Source organism: Rana temporaria, chromosome 4, assembly GCF_905171775.1.
Source record: "Rana temporaria chromosome 4, aRanTem1.1, whole genome shotgun sequence".
NCBI lineage: Eukaryota > Metazoa > Chordata > Amphibia > Anura > Ranidae > Rana > Rana temporaria.
The window spans coordinates 414,899,381-414,922,850 of NC_053492.1; the positions used below are offsets into that span (position 1 = coordinate 414,899,381).

Sequence of the window (23,470 nt, forward strand, 5' to 3'; positions counted from 1 at the left end):
GTAAAGACTCATTCTACCAGGACCATGGGCGCCTCCTGGGCAGCACACCATCAGATCTCTATGGCTCAAGTTTGCAAGGCGGCAACCTGGTCTTCAGTCCACACGTTTAAAAAAGTTTACCAGGTGGACGTTAGAAGGAATACTGATACAGCCTTGGAGCAGGCGGTGCTGCAGGCTGTGATTTAAGACCCTCAGAATCGGGGGCACCCTTGAGTTAAAATTTAAATTTAAGTTTAATTTTTCTCGACTAAGTTGGATTTATTATTATTATTTGAGTATATCTCTAAATTAAATCCTGTTGTCTTGGGAAGATGTCTCCCTCCCCTCATTAAGGCATTGCTTTGGGACATCCCACATAGTAATGAATATGCCGCTCTGTGTCCCGTGATGTACGATAAAGAAAAAGGGATTTTTAAATACAGCTTACCTGTAAAATCCTTTTCTTGGAGTACATCACGGGACACAGAGCTCCCACCCCTCTTATGGGGACCATTTTGGGAGGCATACTGCTTGCTACAAAACTGAGGTACTCCTCCTATGGGAGGGGGTTATATAGGGAGGGGACTTCCTGTTTGAGATTGCCAGTGTCCATCACCTGAAGGTACTCCATATAACCCACATAGTAATGAATATGTCGCTCTGTGTCCTGTGATGTAATCCAAGAAAAGGATTTTACAGGTAAGCTGTATTTAAAAATCCCTTTTTCCCTAATAATTCTGCACTCCCTGTATATTGATTGTTTTTATTCATAAAATTGTATGATATATTTATTGTAAAACAATCATGTGTAAGCAAGGATGCTGTTTTTATTTTGCGATTGAGTATTCTTTGCAAAATGAAGCTTTACCTCATTTACTAAGCTCTGAAGCAAGTGCACTTGCAGTGCACAGTATATTTTCCTTTGACTTTTTTATTCATACAGGGCAACAGACGTAAAGTGGTTGTAAAGCTACTATATTATGATCATACCATCCCATCTGTTAAATAAGTGTCCCAGTGTCTGTGCTGTATAAAAAAAGATGCATATTTCTACCTTATGTAAAAGCGTCTCCCAGCGCTCACGTAAATGCTCGCCTCTCTCCTCTCAAAGGCTGACAACTACAGCGGGAGGGGCCGAGAACTCAACTGACATCAGCCGGGAGGAGAGAGGCGAGCAGTCACACCATGTAGGTATTTTAGATTATACAAAGGGCCAAATTACACAGCACAAGCACTGTGCTGTATAACATGCCTTAAGGCAGTGCTTCTCATTTTTTTTCTGTCATGCCCCCCCTAGGAAGAAGAAAACATTTTGCGCCCCCCGCGCGACTGTAAATAGTATCATTTGTCTATAAAATTGTTCTAAGTACACCTCTGCATAACACTGTATCCACATATCCCCCCACACAGTATTGCCCTTCTTCACATATCCCCCCACACACAGTATTGCCCTTCTTCACATATCCCCCCACACACAGTATTGCCCTTCTTCACATATCCCCCCACACACAGTATTGCCCTTCTTCACATATCCCCCCCACACAGTATTGCCCCATCACATATCCCCCACCACACAGTATTGCCCCATCACATATCCCCCCACACAGTATTGCCCCCTTTACATGACCCCCTATCACATATCCTGCACACAGTTTCCCCCATCACATAACCCCCCTTTTCCCCCCACAGCACAGCCCCCACTCCTCATCCTTAACATTTCCATATATTTTTCCTCCCTTCCTCCCTCTCCACTCCTACCTGTAACTTTTCAGCGCGGAGAGCAGGAGGCGGGACATTCGTCAAGTGAAGCCGCAGCAGCACTGGGCGGTGCGGGGAGACTTTTGGGCGAACTGGTGATTGGCTGCTAGGACCGCCTCCTAGCAGCCAATCACCTGCTGTCCAACATGACAGGGTGCTACCTCTCTGGTCCCGTCCCCCAGTTCAAAAATGTCCCGCCTCCTGCCATCTGCTCCTCTAACTAGCGGAGGAGGCTGGGGACAGAAGCGGATACTAAATGGCGCGATCGCCGTGGTCCGGAACGAGCCCCCCTTTATGGAGCCTCGGGCCCCATGGGGGGCATGCCCCACTATTTGAGAAGCACTGCCTTAAGGGAACGAGAGTCTTTTTTTTTTTTAGGGTTACGAAAACTTTAAGCTGGCCATACGTGGATCAAAAATTCAGCTGTTTATTAGGACCTGGCTTAATTTCATGTATCGGCACTGTGGTTATACCGAAGTCAGTCTACCATTCAACCTCTGTAAAACCACTGTGTCTGATTTTTTTTTCTGTTCGATCTGTTGTGCTTTTTGCATTTTGCAGATTTGCACTACAGTCCATCCAATATGGTTTCCTATGGAACACATTCTGTAGCTTGTTGTCTAGGACCCAACCAAGGTTATTATTTGACTATGAAGGAACGAAAATTTGAGTGCATTCCTTCATCCCCCCCCATGTAAAAATGTTTACTGCATTAGACAAACGGACTTGTTAAGATAAGTTCTTAATATTTCCCCCTCCCATTCTGAGTGCCGCTGGGCGGGATATGACATCCACTGAATCAATTACTTATGATATAGAGATATACTTTTTTTTTTTTTTTAGAAATGCATAACTGGATTAAATTTGTCTTGGACTTTGGTTTTAAGTGTTTTCTATTGTCTTCTATGCAGGCCGCTCTGTATGGATGTGGCTGCTGGGCTGAAAACACTGGAGTTCACAACCCATATTCTACAGCTGTGAGTACTTCAGGTATTTACTGCTTCCATTTAACAATTACTTACTGCTACTTTTCTCAAGCGAGTGAGTAAAGTAGAACATGTGTGTGCCACATAGGCATTCTGTGCACAGCTGTATCTGTCAGTGCTTTTTCAACTTTGTTCTATTTATACCCCTTGTTTCTTTACTGTGTACAGTGCATTTGTAAGTGGCATCTGCTTTGAATCTTTCACTGTCCTTATTGTTTTATCTTGATTTCTTGTCTCTATGAATCAAAACACACTTTAAAGAGAAATCTTACAGAAATAAACCTACTGGCTTACAACTTTGGCACTTGATAAGTTATTTTCACCTGTAATTCTTGGTTTTCCAGGTGTTTTAGATTGTCACCTCAATGGCCATTAATGGGGCTGTTTACAAATGGAAGTGGCCCTGTTTTAGGAGCTTTTCATGTTTTAACATTGAGGGTTGTTCTATCAAAGCTTCTTATAAAATGTAGTAGCACCCCTCTGTAGCTGCTCTTTAGCCAAACCATTAAATTAGAATTGAACTTCCAGTATAAATCCTCCAAATCCTTTCCCGGTGCGCTAAAACAGGTGGTGCTCGAAATCGTGCAGACCAATTTCGTTAGAAAAAAAACACAGCCAGAGCAGAAAAGCCCTTGCCAATATGCTGCAAAGAAGGACTCTTGCTGTTTGCTGTGGTCCAACACACCAGCTAGAGTTGGACCTTTAGCTCTGCAATCGGCAAAGCTCATACTCCCTACTATGTAGAGAGGTATGGATCTGGCTCAGCAGCAGGTGTATGGGACCTCTTCTGGGAGATCACTGCTTCCACAGACAGAGCAAGGGTCCTTTTCTACAGTGTGCTGACAGGGCACAAGTATTTCAACTCATTCATTCGCTAAATTCTAAAGTAAACAGAGTATAAACATATTCGTGCACCAATACGATGATGTATGTATGGTGGTGTACGTGTTTTTTATCTTCTTATAGCAGTAATGACGAACCTTGGCACCCCAGATGTTTTGGAACTACATTTCCCATAATGCTCATGCACTCTGCGGTGTAGTTGAGAGCATCATGGGAAATGTAGTTCCAAAACATCTGGGGTGCCAGGGTTCGCCATCATTATTATAGCTTCTTCCTGTTTTTTTTTTTTTTTTCAGACCGCATAAGGTTTTTTATCTGGAATTCTTCTGTATTTAGCTGTATGTCTTATACTTTATATCATAACAAACCTTCTAGGGCCTGATCTGCTGTAGTAGAGAATCCTCTCCATAGCATGATCCATCATAGTAGGCGCAGTGCAGTTATAATCATATTCATATATCATGCAGTACATGCCTGTCCAACGTTCCATCGCCGGCATCTTTTTCTAAATGCTTCGGTTGAACGGACCACAGTACCTCAGTCCCCGTCTGGAGCCTAACGCCCCGGGGGATCAGGGTTTGGGTCCCTCTTCACAGGAGGACCACTTGATGTTGCACCCGTCTGCACGTTTTTGTGAACACTCTTTATGTGTGTGCACATTTTCTGCACCGGGTGGAGTTTTTGGGTGTGTTCACACGCCATAGGCTTTTAATAAAAAAAATCTTTTTCTAAATGCTGGTCTTCAGGGACTCTTCATTGGCTAGCGGGGGAGGACGTCACTCCTGCGCGTGCACAGAATATAGTAGTTTTGTCACTCGGACACCAGCCAGATACTGTAAGCTGAGCTTTGCATTCAGAGCTCAGTTTACAGCACCAGAGAAGACAGCAAGCAGGCAGGTAAGGGTTTTTTATTGCAGAAGAGATATGCAATGTGCAATAAAGCCTGTCTGCTCGCTGCGTCTTTCAGCGGAATTTCAGTTCTGCTTTTGTTATTGATTTATTGGTACTGTACTTCAAGGGATATTCAACAACTTGAATTTTTTTTCCATTAATTCCTTAACCACTTGCCCACCGGGTTAATTCTGGCACTTCTCTCCTTCATGTGAAAATCACAATTTTTTTGCTAGAAAATTAATCAGAACCCCCAAACATTATATATTTTTTTTAGCAGACATCCTAGGGAATAAAATGGCAGTCATTGCAATACTTTTTGTCACACCGTATTTGCGCAGCGGTCTTACAAGCGCACTTTTTTTGGATAAAAATCACTTTTTTTAATTAAAAAATAAGACAACAATACATTTTGCCCAATTTTTTTATATATTGTGAAAGATAATGTTACACCGAGTAAAATGATACCCAACATGTCACGCTTAAAAATTGCGCCCCCTCGTGGCATGGCGTCAAACTTTTACCCTTAAAAATCTCGATAGGCGACGTTTAAAAAATTCTACAGGTTGCATTTTTTGAGTTGCAGAGTAGGTCTAGGGCTAGAATTATTGCTCTCACTCTAACGATCGCGGCGATACTTCACTTGTGTGGTTTGAATACCGTTTTCATATGCGGGCGCTACTTGCGTATGCGTTTGCTTCTGCGCGCGAGCTCGTCGGGATGGGGCGCTTTAAAAAATTTTTTTTGGGTTTTCTTATTTATTTTTATTTAGTTTTAGAATTTTTTACACTGAAATAAAAAAATAAAAAAATTGATCACTTTTATTCCTATTACAAGGAATGTAAACATCCCTTGTAATAGAAAAAAGCATGACAGGTCCTCTTAAATATGAGATCTGGGGTCAAAAAGACCTCAGATCTCATAATTAGACTTACATGCAAAAAAATAAAAAATGTCATTTTTTCAAATGACAAAAAAAAAATGTTTCTTTAAGAGGCTGGGCGGGACTGACGTTTTGACGTCACTTCCGCCCAGCAGAGCTATGAGGACGGGTGAAGGAGATTTCTCCTTCAGTCCCGTCCCCGCTCAGCTGCCGGACACATCGGATCCCCTCCGCCGCTACCGACGGCTCCGGTAAGCGGCGGAGGGCGCGGGAGAGCGGCGGGAGGGGGGGGGGGCCCTCTCCCGCCACCGATAACGGCGATCTCGCGGCGAATCCGCCGCGGAGACCGCCGTTATCGTGTACACCACCGCCCCCTGAAAAGATGAATATCTCGGTTGTGGCAGCAGCTGCTGCCGTTATCGAGATATTCAACTTTAAAAACAGGACGTCTTTTTGACATGGGGCGGTGGTCAAGAGGTTAAAGTGGATGTAAGCCTAATTTATGAAATTTGAGTTGGGCACATATATCTGCAGTGTTTTGTTATCTCTCTTCAAAGAGCCCATAGCTCAACTCAACTCCGCTGTCTCCTGACCCATTCCTCTGTTATCAGCCTGATAACTCCTGACAAATTCTCGGATTAGATAAAATCAGCCTGACATTTCTGTCAAGGGAGGTTGCTAAAATAGATTAACAGGGAGCTGGACCTATTACAAAACACCTCTGAGAGTCGCTGCTTATGTGGAGAGGAGGGGGGAGTGTGCCTTTCCTTCAATCAGAAATTTAAGCTATCTTGACTGTATGCCCAGACATCACACTCTACAGGAGAAGAGAGGAGAAAATCTCCCAATACGATCTGAATTTTCTAAACGGTATGTAAATGTGAAGACGGCAGATATACATGTAAAACCTATGTAGGGAGATTTTGTTCACCCCTGTGTATCATCTGAGGCTGTTCACTTCACAGGGTGTATTGAAGGTTTACATCCACTTTAACTTGTGATTTTCAGTCACCTGATCATGGAAGTTGTTGGAGCGTTGATTTCTCTTTATGGAGTAGGTTGTGCGGCAGTAGTGTTTACCAGAAGTTAAACCTTTTGCATAAATGCGTTTATACTACAGTCGCTGGAAACCCCTTTACTACACACAGGTGATCTCCATTTAACTACTTGTGTGCCTTTTGAAAATAATTGGCTACGTTGGTGGTGATTCTGTGATTATTTCTGTGTTTTTATTGTCATTAAAGGGGATGTAAAGCGAGAAGGTTTTTTATCTTAGTGCGTTCTATGCATTAAGATAAAAAGCCTTCTGTGTGCAGTGGCCCCCCAAATACTTACCTGAGCCCCATCTCTGTCTAGCGATGTCCACCAGTGACTCGGCCATCTAAGACTCTTCCCCCTGATTGCCTGAGACACAGCAGTAGTGCCATTGGCTTCCGCTGCTGCCAGTCAAAATCAGTCAGCCAATCAGGAGAGAGATGGGCAGGTCTGGCCCATGGCTCTGTGTCTAAAAGGACACAGGGAGCTATGACTTGGCTCAGGTGCCCCCATAGCAAGCTGGGAGGGGCCAGGACTACTAAAGAGGGACCCGAAAAGAGGAGATTGCTTTGTGCAAATCTTTATACAAGTTTGCCGATACATTTTTTTCACGTTGACTTTTAAAGGTATAATTTATAAGGGTAAAAAATCAACTATAATTTAATGTTCTATGAAGGTAAAACATGAAAACTTTCAAAGAGTGACAATACTTTTTATTGGCACCTTATTTATTCACGTCGGGTGGATGTTATTTATCTGGTGGAGGCTTCACTGTCTATTCAAGATACAGGCCTTTTCTCACGAGAGCATGTTATAAAACAAAAGGACTTTTTGTTCACAAATTTATTTCTATTTCCTATTATTGCACATGATTGGCTCATATTCATTGTATCATATATGGACTTTAACACTTCGATTATTGTATTTTATATGTTTATATTGATTTGATTGAGCGCCCCCTCCCTCACCTTTCCATATATTTTTCAGTCACCTGAATTTTGGGGAGCTGCTACTTTAGTTTATTCACCATTTTTGTATACTGGTTTGCTTTTGGTAATTCCAACCGTGGCGCATAGATTTTTCCACACCAGTCCTTATATGGTGGTTGCATTACTTTTATTCGTCAGGCTAAGAACATCTTTCAACAATTACAGACAATATCTTATTCTTGCTGGAAATGAAGCATCCTTGTCACTTTTTGAGAGCTGACCAGAAAGCAAAAGCAATGTAATTTTTCTTCCGTAAGCTACAAACCTCCCCACTTCACAAATAAAAATGAAGGAAAGAAGACATGTTTGAAATGTAGCCTGGGTGGCAACCATGGCTCCCTTTATACAGTGAAAGAAGGAAGAAAAAATCTACCCAGGCACAGGAATTGTATCCACAAAATTGCTAGATCATTGGAAAGGCAAAAAGCCTGAACAAATAAAACTAATGCATGCATCTAACTTAAGGACTAGTAAGCTGCAATATATTAACTTTTTTGTTTTTGAGTTTAAATATGCTTTAAAGGTAGCATATTTCTTGCATGCATAATCCATGGAATTGGAAGCTCATCCATCTACCTGCTACAGTTATGACAGAATTGGTACAGATCTTCTAAGTCAAGTTCCAGAGAACTCTGAAGACCCTGCATGTGTCCAAACCCTGCACCTATATATTCATTTTGTGGTGGTTCCATTTTGCCTTTTTTTTTTTTTGGTGATTGTTACACATCATTTATTTCATGACATTTGTAGTTTGTCTGTTAACAGTCGTTACTTAACCCTTGTCACATGCTTTTACCTTGATAAATATTTGAGTTTGATGAATGATGATACCCTATGTGAAGGTCTGTTGTGACCCATGTATTTGTGAGCTTTTTCACTTCAAAATGATTGGTTACTTGCACAGGGTATTCTTGATCAAGAACATACAAATTAAGAGAACACACTTTAACAAATGTTAGCTTGATGAGTGTGTGGCTTAACCATCTGCTTGCTAAGGGATCAGCCTATTGATTTGTGGTATTTAATTGGAGCTCTATCTCTCTTTCTGTTTGAGGATTCTTTTAATTTTTTTTGTGGCAGTAATTTCTAGAGGATGTGGGTACTATCTTTAAATTAAGGCATTCAGCTTCAAATTGGAAAAAAAATAATCTGGATATGTAATTAAGCAGTGTAAGAGAAGGTTAATGAAAAACTCCCATGTGGGATCTGCCTGTTCCTTAATAATCCTTCATCGTTGCTGGCTTTGCCATCGCTTGAGTGATGGTTGAAGCTTTGAGAACAATTACAGAGTGTTCAGTGGTCTCTTAAAAGGCACTGATTTTATATTCAGGAAGTACAACCTCTTACAGAATTTCCTGTAATTATTTCTACATGTTGGCATAACATTTTCATATCCTTTTGTGATGTTTGTTTTTAAAAATATACCTTACCTTTTAGTGACATTAATAAAATCTTTAGCAGACTAATGTATCATTGCCTTCATTTACCAGAGCCCAGCTTACATTTTTTGTATTAGTACTTGCAACACCTTCTAATGTGCTTTAAATCGGCCATAGAAGGTTTGAATCTGGTCAACATTCAAACCATGTACGGACAGGCTGATCATTTAGCTTGGTTACAGCCATCCTGTAGGATTTTAAATGCATTTATTTCTAGAGGCCAATATAGCCGCTAGCAGTAATTACTGTGTTCTCCTGGTGAGGATAGCTTCTCCGGCCAGGAAAATATAAAGGCTCTGTGGGAGGGATTCCCCCCATCAACACTGACTGTCGGGGGGAATCAAGTGATTCCCAGGGTTGCAGGATAGAAAATCACTCTGTCTATGGCTGACTTTAGTCTTGGTACAGCATACAGTTATTAGACAAAAGACTTGTTGGAAAGTTTTTAATACATTTGTGATGAATTGTTTTGAGGAACCGTGTTCAAACTGATTTTTTTATTTTTTTTAAATGTGTGTGGTCACCAAGTGCATTAACATTACCTAGGCTTATTGAAGCTTATAGATATATAAACATTAGTCACATTTTCAACAGAATAGAAATTACAATTAATCCGTATGTTATGCACATATTGATAAACACATAAATAATCAAACTTTAGCTTAACGCTGAACCTGAAAATATATAACGCAAATTAAATATATATGGGTGTTTTAAATGCTAAAGTATTTGCAATTCTTTCTATCAATTACTGAGATTTATACAAACAACAAACGAAAAAATGCCTAGGTGCGAAAAATCATTTAGGCCACTTTCACACCGGGCATGGTTGCTGTTCCAGATCACCCAGATCTTCTATGGCAAGGTCCCATTTTCATACACTGCTTCATGGTCCTTGCCTTTAACGGCATAGCTGTTGATACATAGGCCCTAAAGGAAAGGGGCATCTTGAAATCTGTAATTCCTAAGCTTCTTAGTGCAAGAAAGGCCACTTTGCAGAAGTTATGTCATTGTACTTGGAAGATGAATTTCCATTGGTGAGCAGAGGTACTTCCACCCTCGCCATCATTCCATGGGTTTGTTGCTTGCCAACCTAAAGTTGGGGCTGAACCAAAAATTTGCCTTGAGTATTTTGAAAGGGCAGGTCTCAGTCTTGACCATTCTGTTCCAGAGACCCTAGCCTCTCACTCTTTCATATGAAAGATTTTGTTCAGGGGATGCTCATATTTTGTGGGACTTTGCTTTTGGTCCTCCAAAAACTGTCTTTTGAACTGATCAAGAAGATTCTTTTGGGAGATCTTGGGTAACCTTACTTGTGGCAATTACCTCTGTAAGAAGGGCTTTAGAGCTGACCAGCTGCCCTGTCCTGTAGGGAACCTTTTCCTTTTTATGGTGTTACATAATGCTTCCACTTAAATATTTTTACTTGCCCTCCCTTTGTCCTAGTACTAAGCGCAAAGGGGGCAACCCTCTATTGTCTGGATGTGTTGCTCTCTGTGAGTGTTTGCAATTGGGGTCATGCCCTCCATCCAAATATCACATTTGATTTTCATTGGGTGCAAAAAAGGTGGTTCTGAATTGCGATGCACAATTACTGGGTGGATATGCCAGATAATTTCTTGTCTCTATTCTCTGAAGGGTAAGGAGCTCTGTTCTGATACAGACTCTATACTACTTTACAGCCCTGTTATCTTTTTAAACAGTTTTCTGTACCACTGGAACTTTTGATTTCCACGCCATTCAATAACTGGATACACTGTTGTTAGTATAAATAGGACATGTGAAAAAGTTGATCTGTTTTTAAATTTAGCTTGGTGCTATATAACACTGTATTGTACAATAATGTTGTGGTATTGTATTGTGAAACAACTGGATTGATTCTATATTATTGTGCCTTGAGCCCTGCAGCAAATGGGAAATGTGTATTTTGTGAAGCCTAGCAGACCAAGCATAAACATTGAATGAATAAAGCTGGTACTGGGATGGTCTGTCTCCAGTGCTCATAAATGATAATGTTGTTTCAACGAAACACAAATATTGTTACAGTATATGCCCCCAACCTCTTCGGTACAATTCTCAAATCTTTACTGGAATCATTTATTTTTATGAGGGTCACATCAGCCTTTGTAACACTTCAGAAACTCTTAAACCTAAAAATGGAGCCCTGACTTTTGAAGTTACACTTGTTTATTATTTGAAATATTTCAACGTTTTAACTGTTGCTTCACATAGCAATCACAGTTCTTTTATGTTGTGATATAATTATCACACTGCATGCTTGGTGGAATTTACATAATTTCACATAAGTACAACTAAAAACTGTGTGAAATCATATATTGGTAATTAAACCTCTTAAAATTGTAATCCTTCAATTAATTTAGAGCTGAAGAATGTTTAAGTCTGTTTAACTAAGAAATTGGTTACCCTCACTATCGATGTGCTTTCCCAATGCTAAACTTCATAAGAGATGCAACATTTGCAGATCATTTCTAACAACTATACAAGCCAAAGCTCAAACTGCATCTCCCATGATCCCTTTCTGGATGCCGATTTGAAAGGGGTGTTTTTTTAGTGAGACTAGATCCTTCCGCAGGTGCTGTCAGGCTAAAAGACATAGGTTTGAGATAGGCGTGGCCATACAGTAGACATACATGAGGCTTGTTAAGCTGTTTTTATTATTATTATAATGCAACATTTACATAGCGCCAACAGTTTGTGCAGCACTTTACAACATGAGGACAGACAGTGCAGTTACAATACAAATCAATACAGGAGAAAACAGAGGGCCCTGCTTGTTAGAGCTTCCAATCAATCTACACTCATTACACTAAAAGAACAGCCCACTGTGACATTGGGGGAGATTTACGAAAATTGGAGCACACAGAATCTGGTGCAGCTGTGCAAAGTAACCAATCTGCTCCTATTTTTTTTTTTTTGTCAAAGTTTAATTAAAGACGTTGAAGTAGTAGCTGTTTAATTACTACACACCGGTGCACCAGATTCTGTGTGCACCAGTTTTAGTAAATCTCTCCCCCCCCCCCCATTGTGTCATTGCGTTTCACTGCAGTTTTAGTAGGAAGACAGGATGGAGGGGTGACAGTACTGCTGTCTCCGATTCCACCCAAGTATCGCTCCACCAGTCCAACAAGAAGCCGTCAACTCCCTCTGTCTTGTGCTTTGGCGCCATCTTAGTGGGGAAGCTGCAGGCTTTGCTGGCAGAGATGGAGGCTGCAGGACCTGCTGAAAGCCCTGCACATCCTGAAGACCAGACCTCAAGCACAGAAACAGAGCTCATGCTGCAGGCTATTGGGCAGAGGAATGCAACCTAATACACAAGAACATAGATAAGATCAGAGGCTGCCTCTCAGAGAGAGATACCCCCATATTGGCTACTAAAGATGCCATGGCACAGCTTTCTGACCTCCTGTAGTCTCTCCAACGCACAGTCCAGACGCTGGTAGACAAATTGGACAATGCAGAGAATCATATGCTTTGGAACAACATCTGTGTGTTTGGCCTCCCTGAGGGTGCAGAGGGGGACAGTCCCACAGAATTCGCAGAAGAAATCTTCAAAAACCTCCTGCATCTCACTGAGGTTTTGTCACATATGTGGTCGAGTGGGCACATAGAGTCCCCACTGGGAAATACGTCCCTGGTGCCCCTGCACAGCTATTTCTGGTCAGGTTCCTCAATTACAGGGACTATATTCTCAGTGAAGCCCGACAGCACCCCATCTTGCCATACGACAACACCACAGTCCATCTGTATCCGGACTTTTCAGCGGATTTGCAAAAGAAACGCAAGCCCTCCAAGAGCACAGGGTGCATTATGGTATGTTGTATCCCAGTCGGCTCCCGGTTGCTCATAGGGAATTGGTACGCTTCTTAAATCTCCTGAGGAAGCTGATGCCTGGTTACTAACCCTGGAATAAGCTGCTTTGGCCTGGGTTGCTGACATGGGCCTTACTGAGACCTGGCGATGGAAGCATCTAGTGTATAAGGCATTTTCTCATCTCTCGGCCATTCATGGTTTAGGATCCTGCATAGAATTTTTGTTTTGTTTGGCTCCGCTCTTACTGGCTGTTAAAGTGGTTCAGTATCCCCCAGCTGCCTTATCTGACCACGCTCCTCTAGAGCTGAATTTGTGCGTTCCTACTTGGAGGCAGCTGGGCTGTTGATAACTGGCACCATACTGGATCCTTGACACCACAGTGGAGGAGAATGTTTCTTCCAAAATGAATCAATGGGAGAATAATGAATCTTCTGTCTCTCATTCAATGGTTTGGGAAGTGTTTAAGGCTACTGTCAGAGGGGAATATATTTGAGCTATGAAGGCAGCTAAGAGGGATCTCTCTTGCCATACTAGGTCCTTGGAGCAGAGGCAGCAGAGGCATTTACAGTGGATTCCTCTCCTGCATTGTTTTCCCTACATGCTCAGGCCAGGCGTGATCTATCCCTTCATTATACTTAATTAACTTGGATGCCAAAATTATGGCTGGTAAACTGTTTGAATCCCGGGGATAAAATCTGGAAGCTATTGACCAACCTGGTGGCGGAACCCCATGTGCAAACTGTTATCCCTGCTATCATTTCCACTATTGGAGATTGGCTTACCAACCCAGAAGATATTTTGGCAGGATTTTAATTCTTCTTTTAGGGCACTATATAGCCGGGCTATCTTTTCGACTGAAACTGCCTTAGCAGAAGAATTTCAGCCACTATCTCTACCGTCCCTAGCTTTAGAAGACATGGAAAGCTTAGAAGCACCAATCTCAGTGCTTGAAATTAAAGCAGCTGTTGGATCCCTTACCAACAATAAGACTCTGGGGCCTGTTGATCTCCCAGGGGAATTTTATAAAACTTATGCTTCCATAATAGCCCCTATGTTGCAAACACTTTTTTTCCACATGTTTAGACATAGTTGAATTACCCCAAACCATGCACCAAGCACATATTGTGGTGTTACAAAAGCCGGGGAAAACCCTACAACATCGCTCTTCCTATAGATCAAAATACCTACTAAATTATGAGCTTAAAATTCTCACCAAGGTTCTAGCCACCAGGGTGCTCAAGGTAATCCCCACCCTCATTGATATTGATCAAACTGGATTTATGGCAGGCAAATCCACAGATATTAACTTACAAAGGTTTTTCACCTATCTCCATAATCCCCCCCAGGTGATAAGGCAACCAGAATACTTGTGGGTTTAGATAGAGAAAAAGCTTTTGACACAGTAAATTGGGCATATATGGCAATGGTCTTGGAGATTTTTGGATTTGCACAAAACCATCGTAGGTGGATTTGTATTTTATACCAGCCCTCCACAACACAAATAAAATTAAACCGTGATCTCTCCCCTGCATTTGGCGTAGAGAGAGACGAGACAAGGTTGCCCCCTATCACTGGCCCTATTATCCTTGGCAATGGAACGTTTGGCCTCTGCCTTGAGACAGTCAGACAGAGTAGGCCCTCCTTGCATGCCACCCTGCAAATTCTATATAAATATGCTAATCTATCCTGCTTAAGGGTTAACTGGGGGAAATAATTAATTCTTCCCATAGATGCAGGGGCACGAGCAGTAGCTGACCCCACTTTGCCTCTTACATCCTTAAGATACTTAGGAGTTAATATTACTTCCAATGTTATGGTTTTTGCCCATCTGAACGTATACCCCTTGTTGCATACTACCAAGTAGAGACTGAAAGCACGGGACAATTTACTGCTTTCTCTCATTGAACAAATTAATACATTCTCCCAGTTTTCCTGTATGTTTTGAGACTCTCCTCAGCGTGGATTCTTAAAAAAATCTTTATACAATTTTTGATTCTTTGCTTTTCTCCTTCTGGAAATCCACTCCTCCCCATTTTAGCAAGAAAACATTATGTAGACCCTGGACCCAGGGGGGATAAGCATGTCCTGATTTGTACTCCTATTTCTTGGCAGCATTTCTTTTACATGCCCACAACTGGGCTATTTTGGATGACACTTATTCATCCATCGTACTAGAAGTTGCTTATCTAGGCTCCTACTAGTCTTTATGCCTCCTCCCCTACTGGGAATATCGCTTCCAATAATTCTCTCAATGCAGGTGGTGATAAGGGCCTGGCGGCTGAAAGTGCCTAAGCGCATTGTTGACACTCACCTTTGGTCTCCTAACACCCCATTGTGGTTTATTTCAACCCTGCCTGAATTTTAGTTCATTCCAGGTCCGACTGTCTGGGCATCCAGGGGCATCAAAACGCTTGGACAGATATGTCCTGATGGTAAGCTTTTAGCTTTTAGATGATAATAAATCTTGGTTTAACCTCCCTAATTCCTTGTTCTTCAGGTACCTGCAGCTCCACCATGCCTATTCTGCCCAATTTGGCACATCCCCAGTTGACCTGTACACCTCAGACACTGAAAATATGTTATGTAATGACATGTTAACTAAACTGCTTTCAGAACTATACAGAACTATACATCTGTTCATGTTGGTATAGAGACTCTACAGACTAAATGGCAAGCGGATGTTCCAGATATAGATAATAAAGATTGGGATTATGCTTTCTTTTAATTGGTAGCTAGTAGAGATAGTGCTGGATGTGCTCGGAAGAACATGCAGATTTCAAACTTATTCTGGACATGTACGGAAATACAATTTTTTTTTGCTGAAGTTACATAGTTCATTGTTACACTAACTATGGTCGGGGTTCCTCTCACCATAGAAGTTTGCTTACTTGGTCTGGTGACCCCTCTAGCCCCTGTAGGGCACTTGGAATCTTCCTTAGTTTACTCCTTTTTTACGCTCGTAAAGCCATTATAATGAAATGGAAATCCAGGGAGGCCCCACTATAGTTTTCTGTCAGTCCTTAGTGAATGCTGTATTGCTTTTATATAAAGTCACATACCTCTCCCGTGGATGTCCTCATAAATTCTCTAAAGTCTGGGATATCTGGCTTGAATCCCCCTCGACCGCTTCTGCCTGAGATATTAAGCCCTCTTGGATATAAGTATTTGTTGACTTATGCTCTCTAGGGATATTGTGACTTAACTATGCATCCAGTAGCTCAGAGGTGCATATACTCCTAACCAGGGAAACCTTAAAGATGACTAGTACCATAGGTTATTCTGTATTTAGCACTGAGCAGCTGTTTTGTTAGAGTGTTATATGATCTTATGTTTTTTTTTATTGTTGTTTTGTTTGCTTTGAGCTGGGTATACCCAGAGCCTCTGATTTGTATTTTATTTGCAAAAGGAATAAAAAGAAATTTAAAAAAAAATGGCTGCTTTACTGGTTTTATAAGTCCTCTGTGTCCCCAGAAAGAAAAGGGCCATAGAAATATACAGTATATTTGTTAATAAAAGAGCAAAATTCTTTGAATTTCACTCTGCTGCTGTCCCTCCTTCCAGCAAGCCCTGTGAAAGATGTGATAGCAGAAAGAGTAGAGGGACAGAACATGGCTTGGATGAGTGGTGAGACACTTTTCCTTGCAAACAGCAGGTGGGTCAGTATAATTAAAAATTCCATTGTCCTGGCTTTGTTTATGTCAGGGCTCGACAAATCCCGGTCGCCAGGTCGCCATGGCGACTAGAAATAGTGTCCTGGCGACTTGGCTTGGTTGGTATTACAAGTTATTACCACCAGATGTGTGAGCTGGCGCTATCTGGTGGTGGCCGTTGGTATTACAAGTTAAGTATTACAAGTTAAACAGCAATTCTAATGTCATTTTTCACTATTTTTCACTGCCATCGTCTTCCCTCTAATTAGAACCCCCAAACATTATATATATTTTTTATCCTAACACCCTAGAGAATAAAATGGCGACTGTTGCAATACTTTCTGTCACGCCGTATTTGCGCATCGGTCTTACAAGCGCACTTTTTTGGGAAAAAATTACACTTTTTTTTAATTAAAAAATAAGACAACCGTAAAGTTATCCCCATTTTTTTTAATATTATGAAAGATAATGTTACACCGAGTAAATTCATACCCAACATGTCACACTTCAAAATTGCGTCCGCTCGTGGAATGCCGACAAACTTTTACCCTTTAAATTCTTCATAGGCGACGTTTAAAAAAATCTACAGGTTGCATGTTTTGATTTACAGAGGAGGTCTAGGACTAAAATTATTGCTCTAGCTCTACCAATCGCGGCGATACCTCACGTGTGTGGTTTGAACACCGTTTACATATGCGGGCGCTGCTCACGTATGTGTTCGCTTCTGCGCGCAAGCTTGTCGGGACGGGGCACGTTTTCTGGCTCCTAACTTTTTTAACTGGCTCCTAGATTCCATGCAAATTTGTCAAACCCTGGTTTATGTTCAAAACACTTGTAGTAAATAAGAGAATTGGTAATTTATTTGACATTGTTGCCACTCAATCAAAGGTAGCAGCTTCGCAAGGGCTTTTCTGACAACAGCAACAGGTAAGTTGGGGCACATATAGCGACTGTAGAGATACAAGTGAAATTCGAAAAATGTGAATATCGTGCAAAAGTTAATTTATTTCACTAATGCAACTTAAAAGGTGAAACTAATATATGAGATAGACTCATTATATGCAAAGCATGATAGTTCAACCCGTGATTTGTCATAATTGTGATGATTATGGCTTTCAGCTCATGAAAACCCCCATATCCACAATCTCAGAAAATTAGAATATTACATGCAATCAATAAAACAAGGATTGTACATAGAACAATATCAGACCTCTGAAAAGTATAAGCATGCATATGTACTCCGTACTTGGTTTGGGCCCTTTTTGCAGCAAATACTGCCTCAATGCGGCGTGGCATGGAAGCTATCAGCCTGTGGCACTGCTGAGGTGTTACGGAAGACCAGGATGCTTCAATAGTGGCCTTCATCTCCTTTGCATTGTTCGGTCTCATGTCTCTCATCTTTCTCTTGGCAATGCCCCATAGATTCTCTATGGGGTTCAGGTCAGGCGAGTTTGCTGGCCAGTCAAGCACAATAATCCCATGGTCATTGAACCAGGTTTTGGTGCTTTTGGCAGTGTGGCAGGTCAGCAGACATGAGTGTGTTTATATATATATATATGTGTGTGTGTGTGTGTGTGTGTGTGTGTGTGTATATATATATATATATATATATATATATATATATATATATATATATATATATAGGCCCGGATTCACAGACACTGGCGCATATTTATGCCGCCGTAGCGTTTCTCCTTTACGCTACGCTGACGCAGCGCAGAGAGGCAAGCACTAAATTCACAAAGCCAATGCTTCCAAATCTGCGCTGGGTTTCCAAGGCGCAAGTCGGCGTAAGTGGTAGTGGGCGTGAGCCATGCTAATGAGCCGTGACCCCATGCAAATGATGGGCCGAGCGCCAGACACATACGTATCGCCAACTGCGCATGCGCCATCCCATGGGCGCATCTCAGTGCGCATGCTCACAATCACGTCGGAACAACTGCCTAAGATACGTCGGATCACTGTCTACGGCGTGAACGTAACCTATGCCTAGTCATATTCACGTCCTGCGTAAACGACGTAAAATAATTTGGCTTGTGTTCCCTGGTGCAGCCCTTTGCATGGATGCTGCCGAGTTACACCTCCTTTATGGGGCATAACTTTACGCCGGACGTATGACTTTACGCGCACTGCGTCGGAAGGACGTACGTTCGTTAATCGGCGTATCTCCCTCATTTGCATATGTGAATAGAAAATCAATGGGAGCGCCAAATACGTCCAGCGTAAATATGCGCCCACTCTACGCCGGCGTAGGCAAGTTACGTCGGTCGGATGAAGCCTATTTTCAGGTGTATCTTAGTTTTGTGGGCACGGCGCACAGATACGACGGCGCATATTTGCACTTACGCGGCGTATCTCTAGATACGTTGGCGCAAGTGCTTTGTGAATCCGGGCCATATATATATATATATATATATATATATATATATATATATATAATATATTGTGGCAGAGCGAGGCTCTGTCACAATAAAAATAGTGGTAAAATGGACACAGGGTATGCACATTTGCTGGGTGCAACTCTACAGAGCGTAGATGTGGACTGGAGAAGACTGCTTGTGCAGCTTTCTCCAGGTTTTGGTATTTTGAAATGGGGCTCTGTAGTTTGGAGATTCCACAGTGTCTGGGGTGGGACGGAATCTCCAACCCTGTATCCAGACTTTGGTCATTACCAGCAGGGTGTGTGCTCAGATGAGCACAGCCCTTATAATGAGAGTGTAAGAAGATCTCATGGCTCTCCCAGTTGAAGATAGCTCCTGGAGGAGACAGGAGGTCTCCAGAAATCAGAGAGGCTGTAGGAGACAGCCAGAAAATTGGTAACGGCAAGAGGCAGAGCTATAGACGCTGAAGGGAAGCCGCCTATGTTGAGGAGTCCGCTGGTCTTGGTGACCAGGATAACGTGCAGAAGTACTGCTACAGAGAGCCAGGTGGGCTAGCATTTTCTGTTTGCATTTGATGGAGAAGAACCCCCTGCATGGGAAACCTTTGATTGAACTTTTTATTTTTGCCTTTTTAATAAAAATGGGCTACCATGCCCTTAAAACATAGTTCCTGACTGGTGTGAATCACTGTGGAGCAAGGACCCGGATTCCACCGTCTTGTGCCCGCTGATTCTCCACCACTTGTAAGATTGGGGGTTGTTAACTCTCGTGGTATGCATTTTTTCAGTGCATACCCTGGGGTAGATTCAGATAGAAGATACAAAGGCGTATCTCCACATACGCCATCGTATCTCTGAGTCCGGCCGGTCGTATCTATGCGCCTGATTCATAGAATCAGTTACGCATAGATTTCTCTAAGATCCGACCGGCGTAAGTGTTTTACACCGTCGTATCTTAGGCTGAATATTTACGCTGGCCGCTAGGTGGCGCTTCCATAGTTTTACGCAAGGAATATGCAAATGAGCTAGATACGCCGATTCAGAAACTTATGTCCGGCCGGCACATTTTTTTACGTCGTTTACGTTAGGCTTTTTTCGGCGTATAGTTACCCCTGCTATATGAGGCGTATCCTATGTTAAGTATGGCCGTCGTTCCCGCGTCGAGTTTTGAAAATTTTACGTCGTTTGCGTAAGTCGTTCGCGAATAGGGCTGGACGTAATTTACGTTCACGTCGAAAGCAATGACGAATTGCGGCATAAGAAAAAAACGCGGTATAAGAACAAAACAGTACAGTCTCTGTAGTATTAAAATACACAAAACAGCGCTAAAAAATCAATGATGATAGACTTGTAGTAAAAACCACTGAATAAAGAAAGTCTCGGGCCTCATACACACGACCGAGAATCTCGTCGTAAAAGAAACATTGTTTGCCTCTATGAGTTTCTTGTCAGGCTTGTCGAGAATCTTGTCAAGCTTTCTTTGCGTACACACTGTCAAGACAAAATCTTGACGTTCTCAAACGTGGTGACGTACAACACATACGACGGCACTATAAAGGGGAAGTTCGATTCCACTGGCACAACCCTTGGGACTGCTTTTGCTAATCTCATGTTACTGCGTGTTAAATAAAAGTTTGGTAAGAGACGATTCGTGCTTTTCAGTCTGTTACAGCGTGACGAATGTGCTATCTCCATTACGAACGGTACTTTTAACGAAGGTGCGCTCCCGACTCATACTTTATTCTGAGCATGCGCGGGTTTCTAAGCATACACACAAATGTGTTTCTCATTGTAAACCAGCCCGACGAGAAACACGACGAGGAAATTGAGACTCCCGACGAGAAAAAAGAGAACATGAAAAACATACACACGACCGTTTTCCTCTGCAAAAAAGCTCTGCCAGCATTTTTCTTCATGGATTTTGTCGAGGAAAACGGTCATGTGTACGAGGCCTCAGATGTAGTCAAGGTGATGTAAACAATCCAAAATGCTGAATGGAGTCTCAGTAGTGGTAATCCTAGCGTGCACCTTGCACCAGGGAAAACAATGATCTCAATCCACCGCGTGATGCACTCTCCCATAAAAGCTTTTTTCTACATTTACTATTATGTTCCTTCAATTTTCGAACTATGGAGGTATACGTATACACATAAATATAGTCAATGTGGTAGGTTGGCCTACCCTCTCTTTTCCCACTTTTTTTGCATTGATTGCGGTTGGTGTTTTTTCACAACACCACATATTTTAGTTTATTTATTTTCTTTTTCACATGACACTACTAATTACATATGTTTTTCACTATATAATTTGTTCATATAATTAGATTTTTTTCCCCATATTTTATTCTTTTTGCACTTTTTAGACTATTCAGGTTTAATTACCACTACATGTGCCATGTATATTAATCACGGTAGATGTATACACATGATATTCACTTAAGCAGGATACATATTGTTGTTTTCACATAATGGCATTTGATACTTAATAAGTAGTAGGGAAACCCCTACCTGTATTCGCAAACCATATCTATCAAACTTACTCTATGTATGTATGTATTTAATTATTTTTGTGGTTGCCTGTATTAATTTATAAGTAACATATATGTATTTTTGCATTGTTTGTTTTCATTATTAATAACATTAGTCTATTCATTTTAATACATTTTGATCACCTGCAACCTGTTCTATAAAATAGAAGGTCTTCATGACCTCCACTACAGCAGGTTTTTATTAATCCTGATTGGAGTGCTTTGGCAGTCCTTAATTGCATTTTCAATTTCACCTGTTTTTGATCACATGTCTGGATAGGATTGATATATGTATTGGCTATGAGTAAACACTGAAGTTAGTGTGAAACGCGTCGGCTGTCCTAGGTTCCGTTGCTGTGACTTGTAGTGCCTGTTTCCAGTCTTTTACATTAAAGTTACGTTGGATTGGAGTGAAGCTGTCCTGATCATCTCTTGTTCTTATTTGCCATGTGCATTGCTAGCACCCTCAGTTCCTGAGAAGAAGATTGCACCCAACAAGACCTGCCTGGAGCTGCAATCTCTGTCTCTTTACCAATCCATCTCCATCCAAAGCGTTTCCCCATAATAAGCATCTTCTGGGAAAGAGGCTCTCTTTTCCCAGGAGATGCCTTACCACCCTTACAGTAAACCCCCCTACGCAGTTTAACCAGTTAATCACCGCCCCATAGCCGAATTACGGCTACAAGGCGGTTCCTGAACTCTTGGAGGACGTCCATGGACGTCCTCCCTGAATCGCGCTCCCGCCCGCCCCCCTGGGGCGCGCACACGGGAGTGTCCGTGACCAGAGGACCCGGCGCATCACGGATCACGGTAAATCGCTACTGATAGAGGCCAATGACAGAGCAATTACTTGTAAACAAATCAGCCTCATTTGATGACGCCGGTTCCTCCCTCCTCTCTCTGTACCGATCGGTACAGTGTGAGAGGGGAGAGAGCGGAGGCAGCAGCAGTGCTGTGGGCTGGATCTGTGACAAATGTAGTCACAGATCCAGCCATCCATCCATCCCTTCTCAGCCATCCCTGCCCAATACTCACAATACCCTGCAATACTCTGCCCCATACTGTGCAATCCCTGCAATACTCTGCAATTCTCTGCTATACCCCGCAATACCCCACAATACTTTGCAATACCCCGCCATACTCTGCAATGCGCCCCCTCCTACTTCTACCAACTCAACGCTACGATCAAAGCCATCATTTTTTTTTTCAGGCTTCCCAGCCTAGAGTTGAGATATGGGGTCTTATTGACCCCATATCTCACTGTAAAGAGGAACTGTCATGCCATGTTCCTATTACAAGGGATGTTTACATTCCTTGTAATAGGAATAAAAGTGATCAAAATGTTTTATTTTTTGCGTAAAAACGTGTCAAACTAAAGTAAAGTAAAGTGAACAATAAAATATATATATTTTTTTAAAGCGCCCCTGTCCCTGTGTGCTCGCATGCAGAAGCGAACGCACACGTAGGTCCCGCCCACATATGAAAACGGTGTTCAAGCCACACATGTGAGGTATCCCTGCGAACGTTAGAGCGAGAGCAATAATTTTGGCCCTGGACCTCCTCTGTAACTAAAAACATATAACCAGTAAAAATATTTAAAACGTCGCCTATAGGGGTTTTTAAGTAGCGAAGTTTGGCGCCATTCCACAAACGTGTGCAATTTTGAAGGGTGACATGTTGGGTATCTATTTACTCGGCGTAACTTCATCTTTCACATTATACAAAAACATTGGGCTAACTTTACTGATTTTTTTTTTTTTTTTTTTTTAAGCACAAAACTTTTTTGTGCGAGATAAAAAGTTGCAATGACCGCCATTGTATTCTCTAAAGTATTTGCTAAAAAAACATATATAATGTTTTGGGGTTCTATGTAATTTTCTAGCAAATAAATGATGATTTTTAAATGTAGGAGAGAAATGTCAGAATTGGCCTGGGTGCTCCAGAACGCCTGATGGTGCTCCCTGCATGTTGGGCCTCTGTATGTGGCCACGCTATGTAAAAGTCTCGCACGTGGTATCGCCATACTCAGGAAGAATAGCAGAATGTGTTTTGGGGTGTAATTTGTGGTATGCATATGCTGTGTGTGAGAAAAAAACTGCTAATATGAACATTTTGTGAAAAAAAAAAAAGAAATGAAAAAAAAATCTTGATTTTGCAAAGAACTGTGGGAAAAAATGACAACTTCAAAAAACTCACGATGCCTCTTTCTAAATACCTTGGAATGTCTTATTTCCAAAAAGGGGTCATTTGGGGGGTATTTGTACTTTTCTGGCATGTTA

General features: G+C 41.8%; 1 protein-coding gene across 4 annotated transcripts in view; it reads left to right on the forward strand.

Annotated features, from left to right (window-relative positions):
• Positions 1–23,470, forward strand: part of TASP1 (taspase 1) — a 167,848-nt gene that overhangs the window by 79,188 nt on the left and 65,190 nt on the right. For 3 of the 4 annotated variants that reach the window (XR_005748753.1, XM_040351287.1, XM_040351285.1), the window contains 2 exons: positions 2,649–2,727; positions 15,010–15,066. Coding sequence is in view for 3 of the 4 variants with exons in the window: in XM_040351287.1 (XP_040207221.1) it covers positions 2,649–2,727; positions 15,010–15,066 (136 nt within the window). In the remaining variant the exon portion in view is untranslated. The remainder of the gene's footprint in view (positions 1–2,648; positions 2,728–15,009; positions 15,067–23,470) is intronic. The other variant, XM_040351288.1, reaches the window with a different exon arrangement.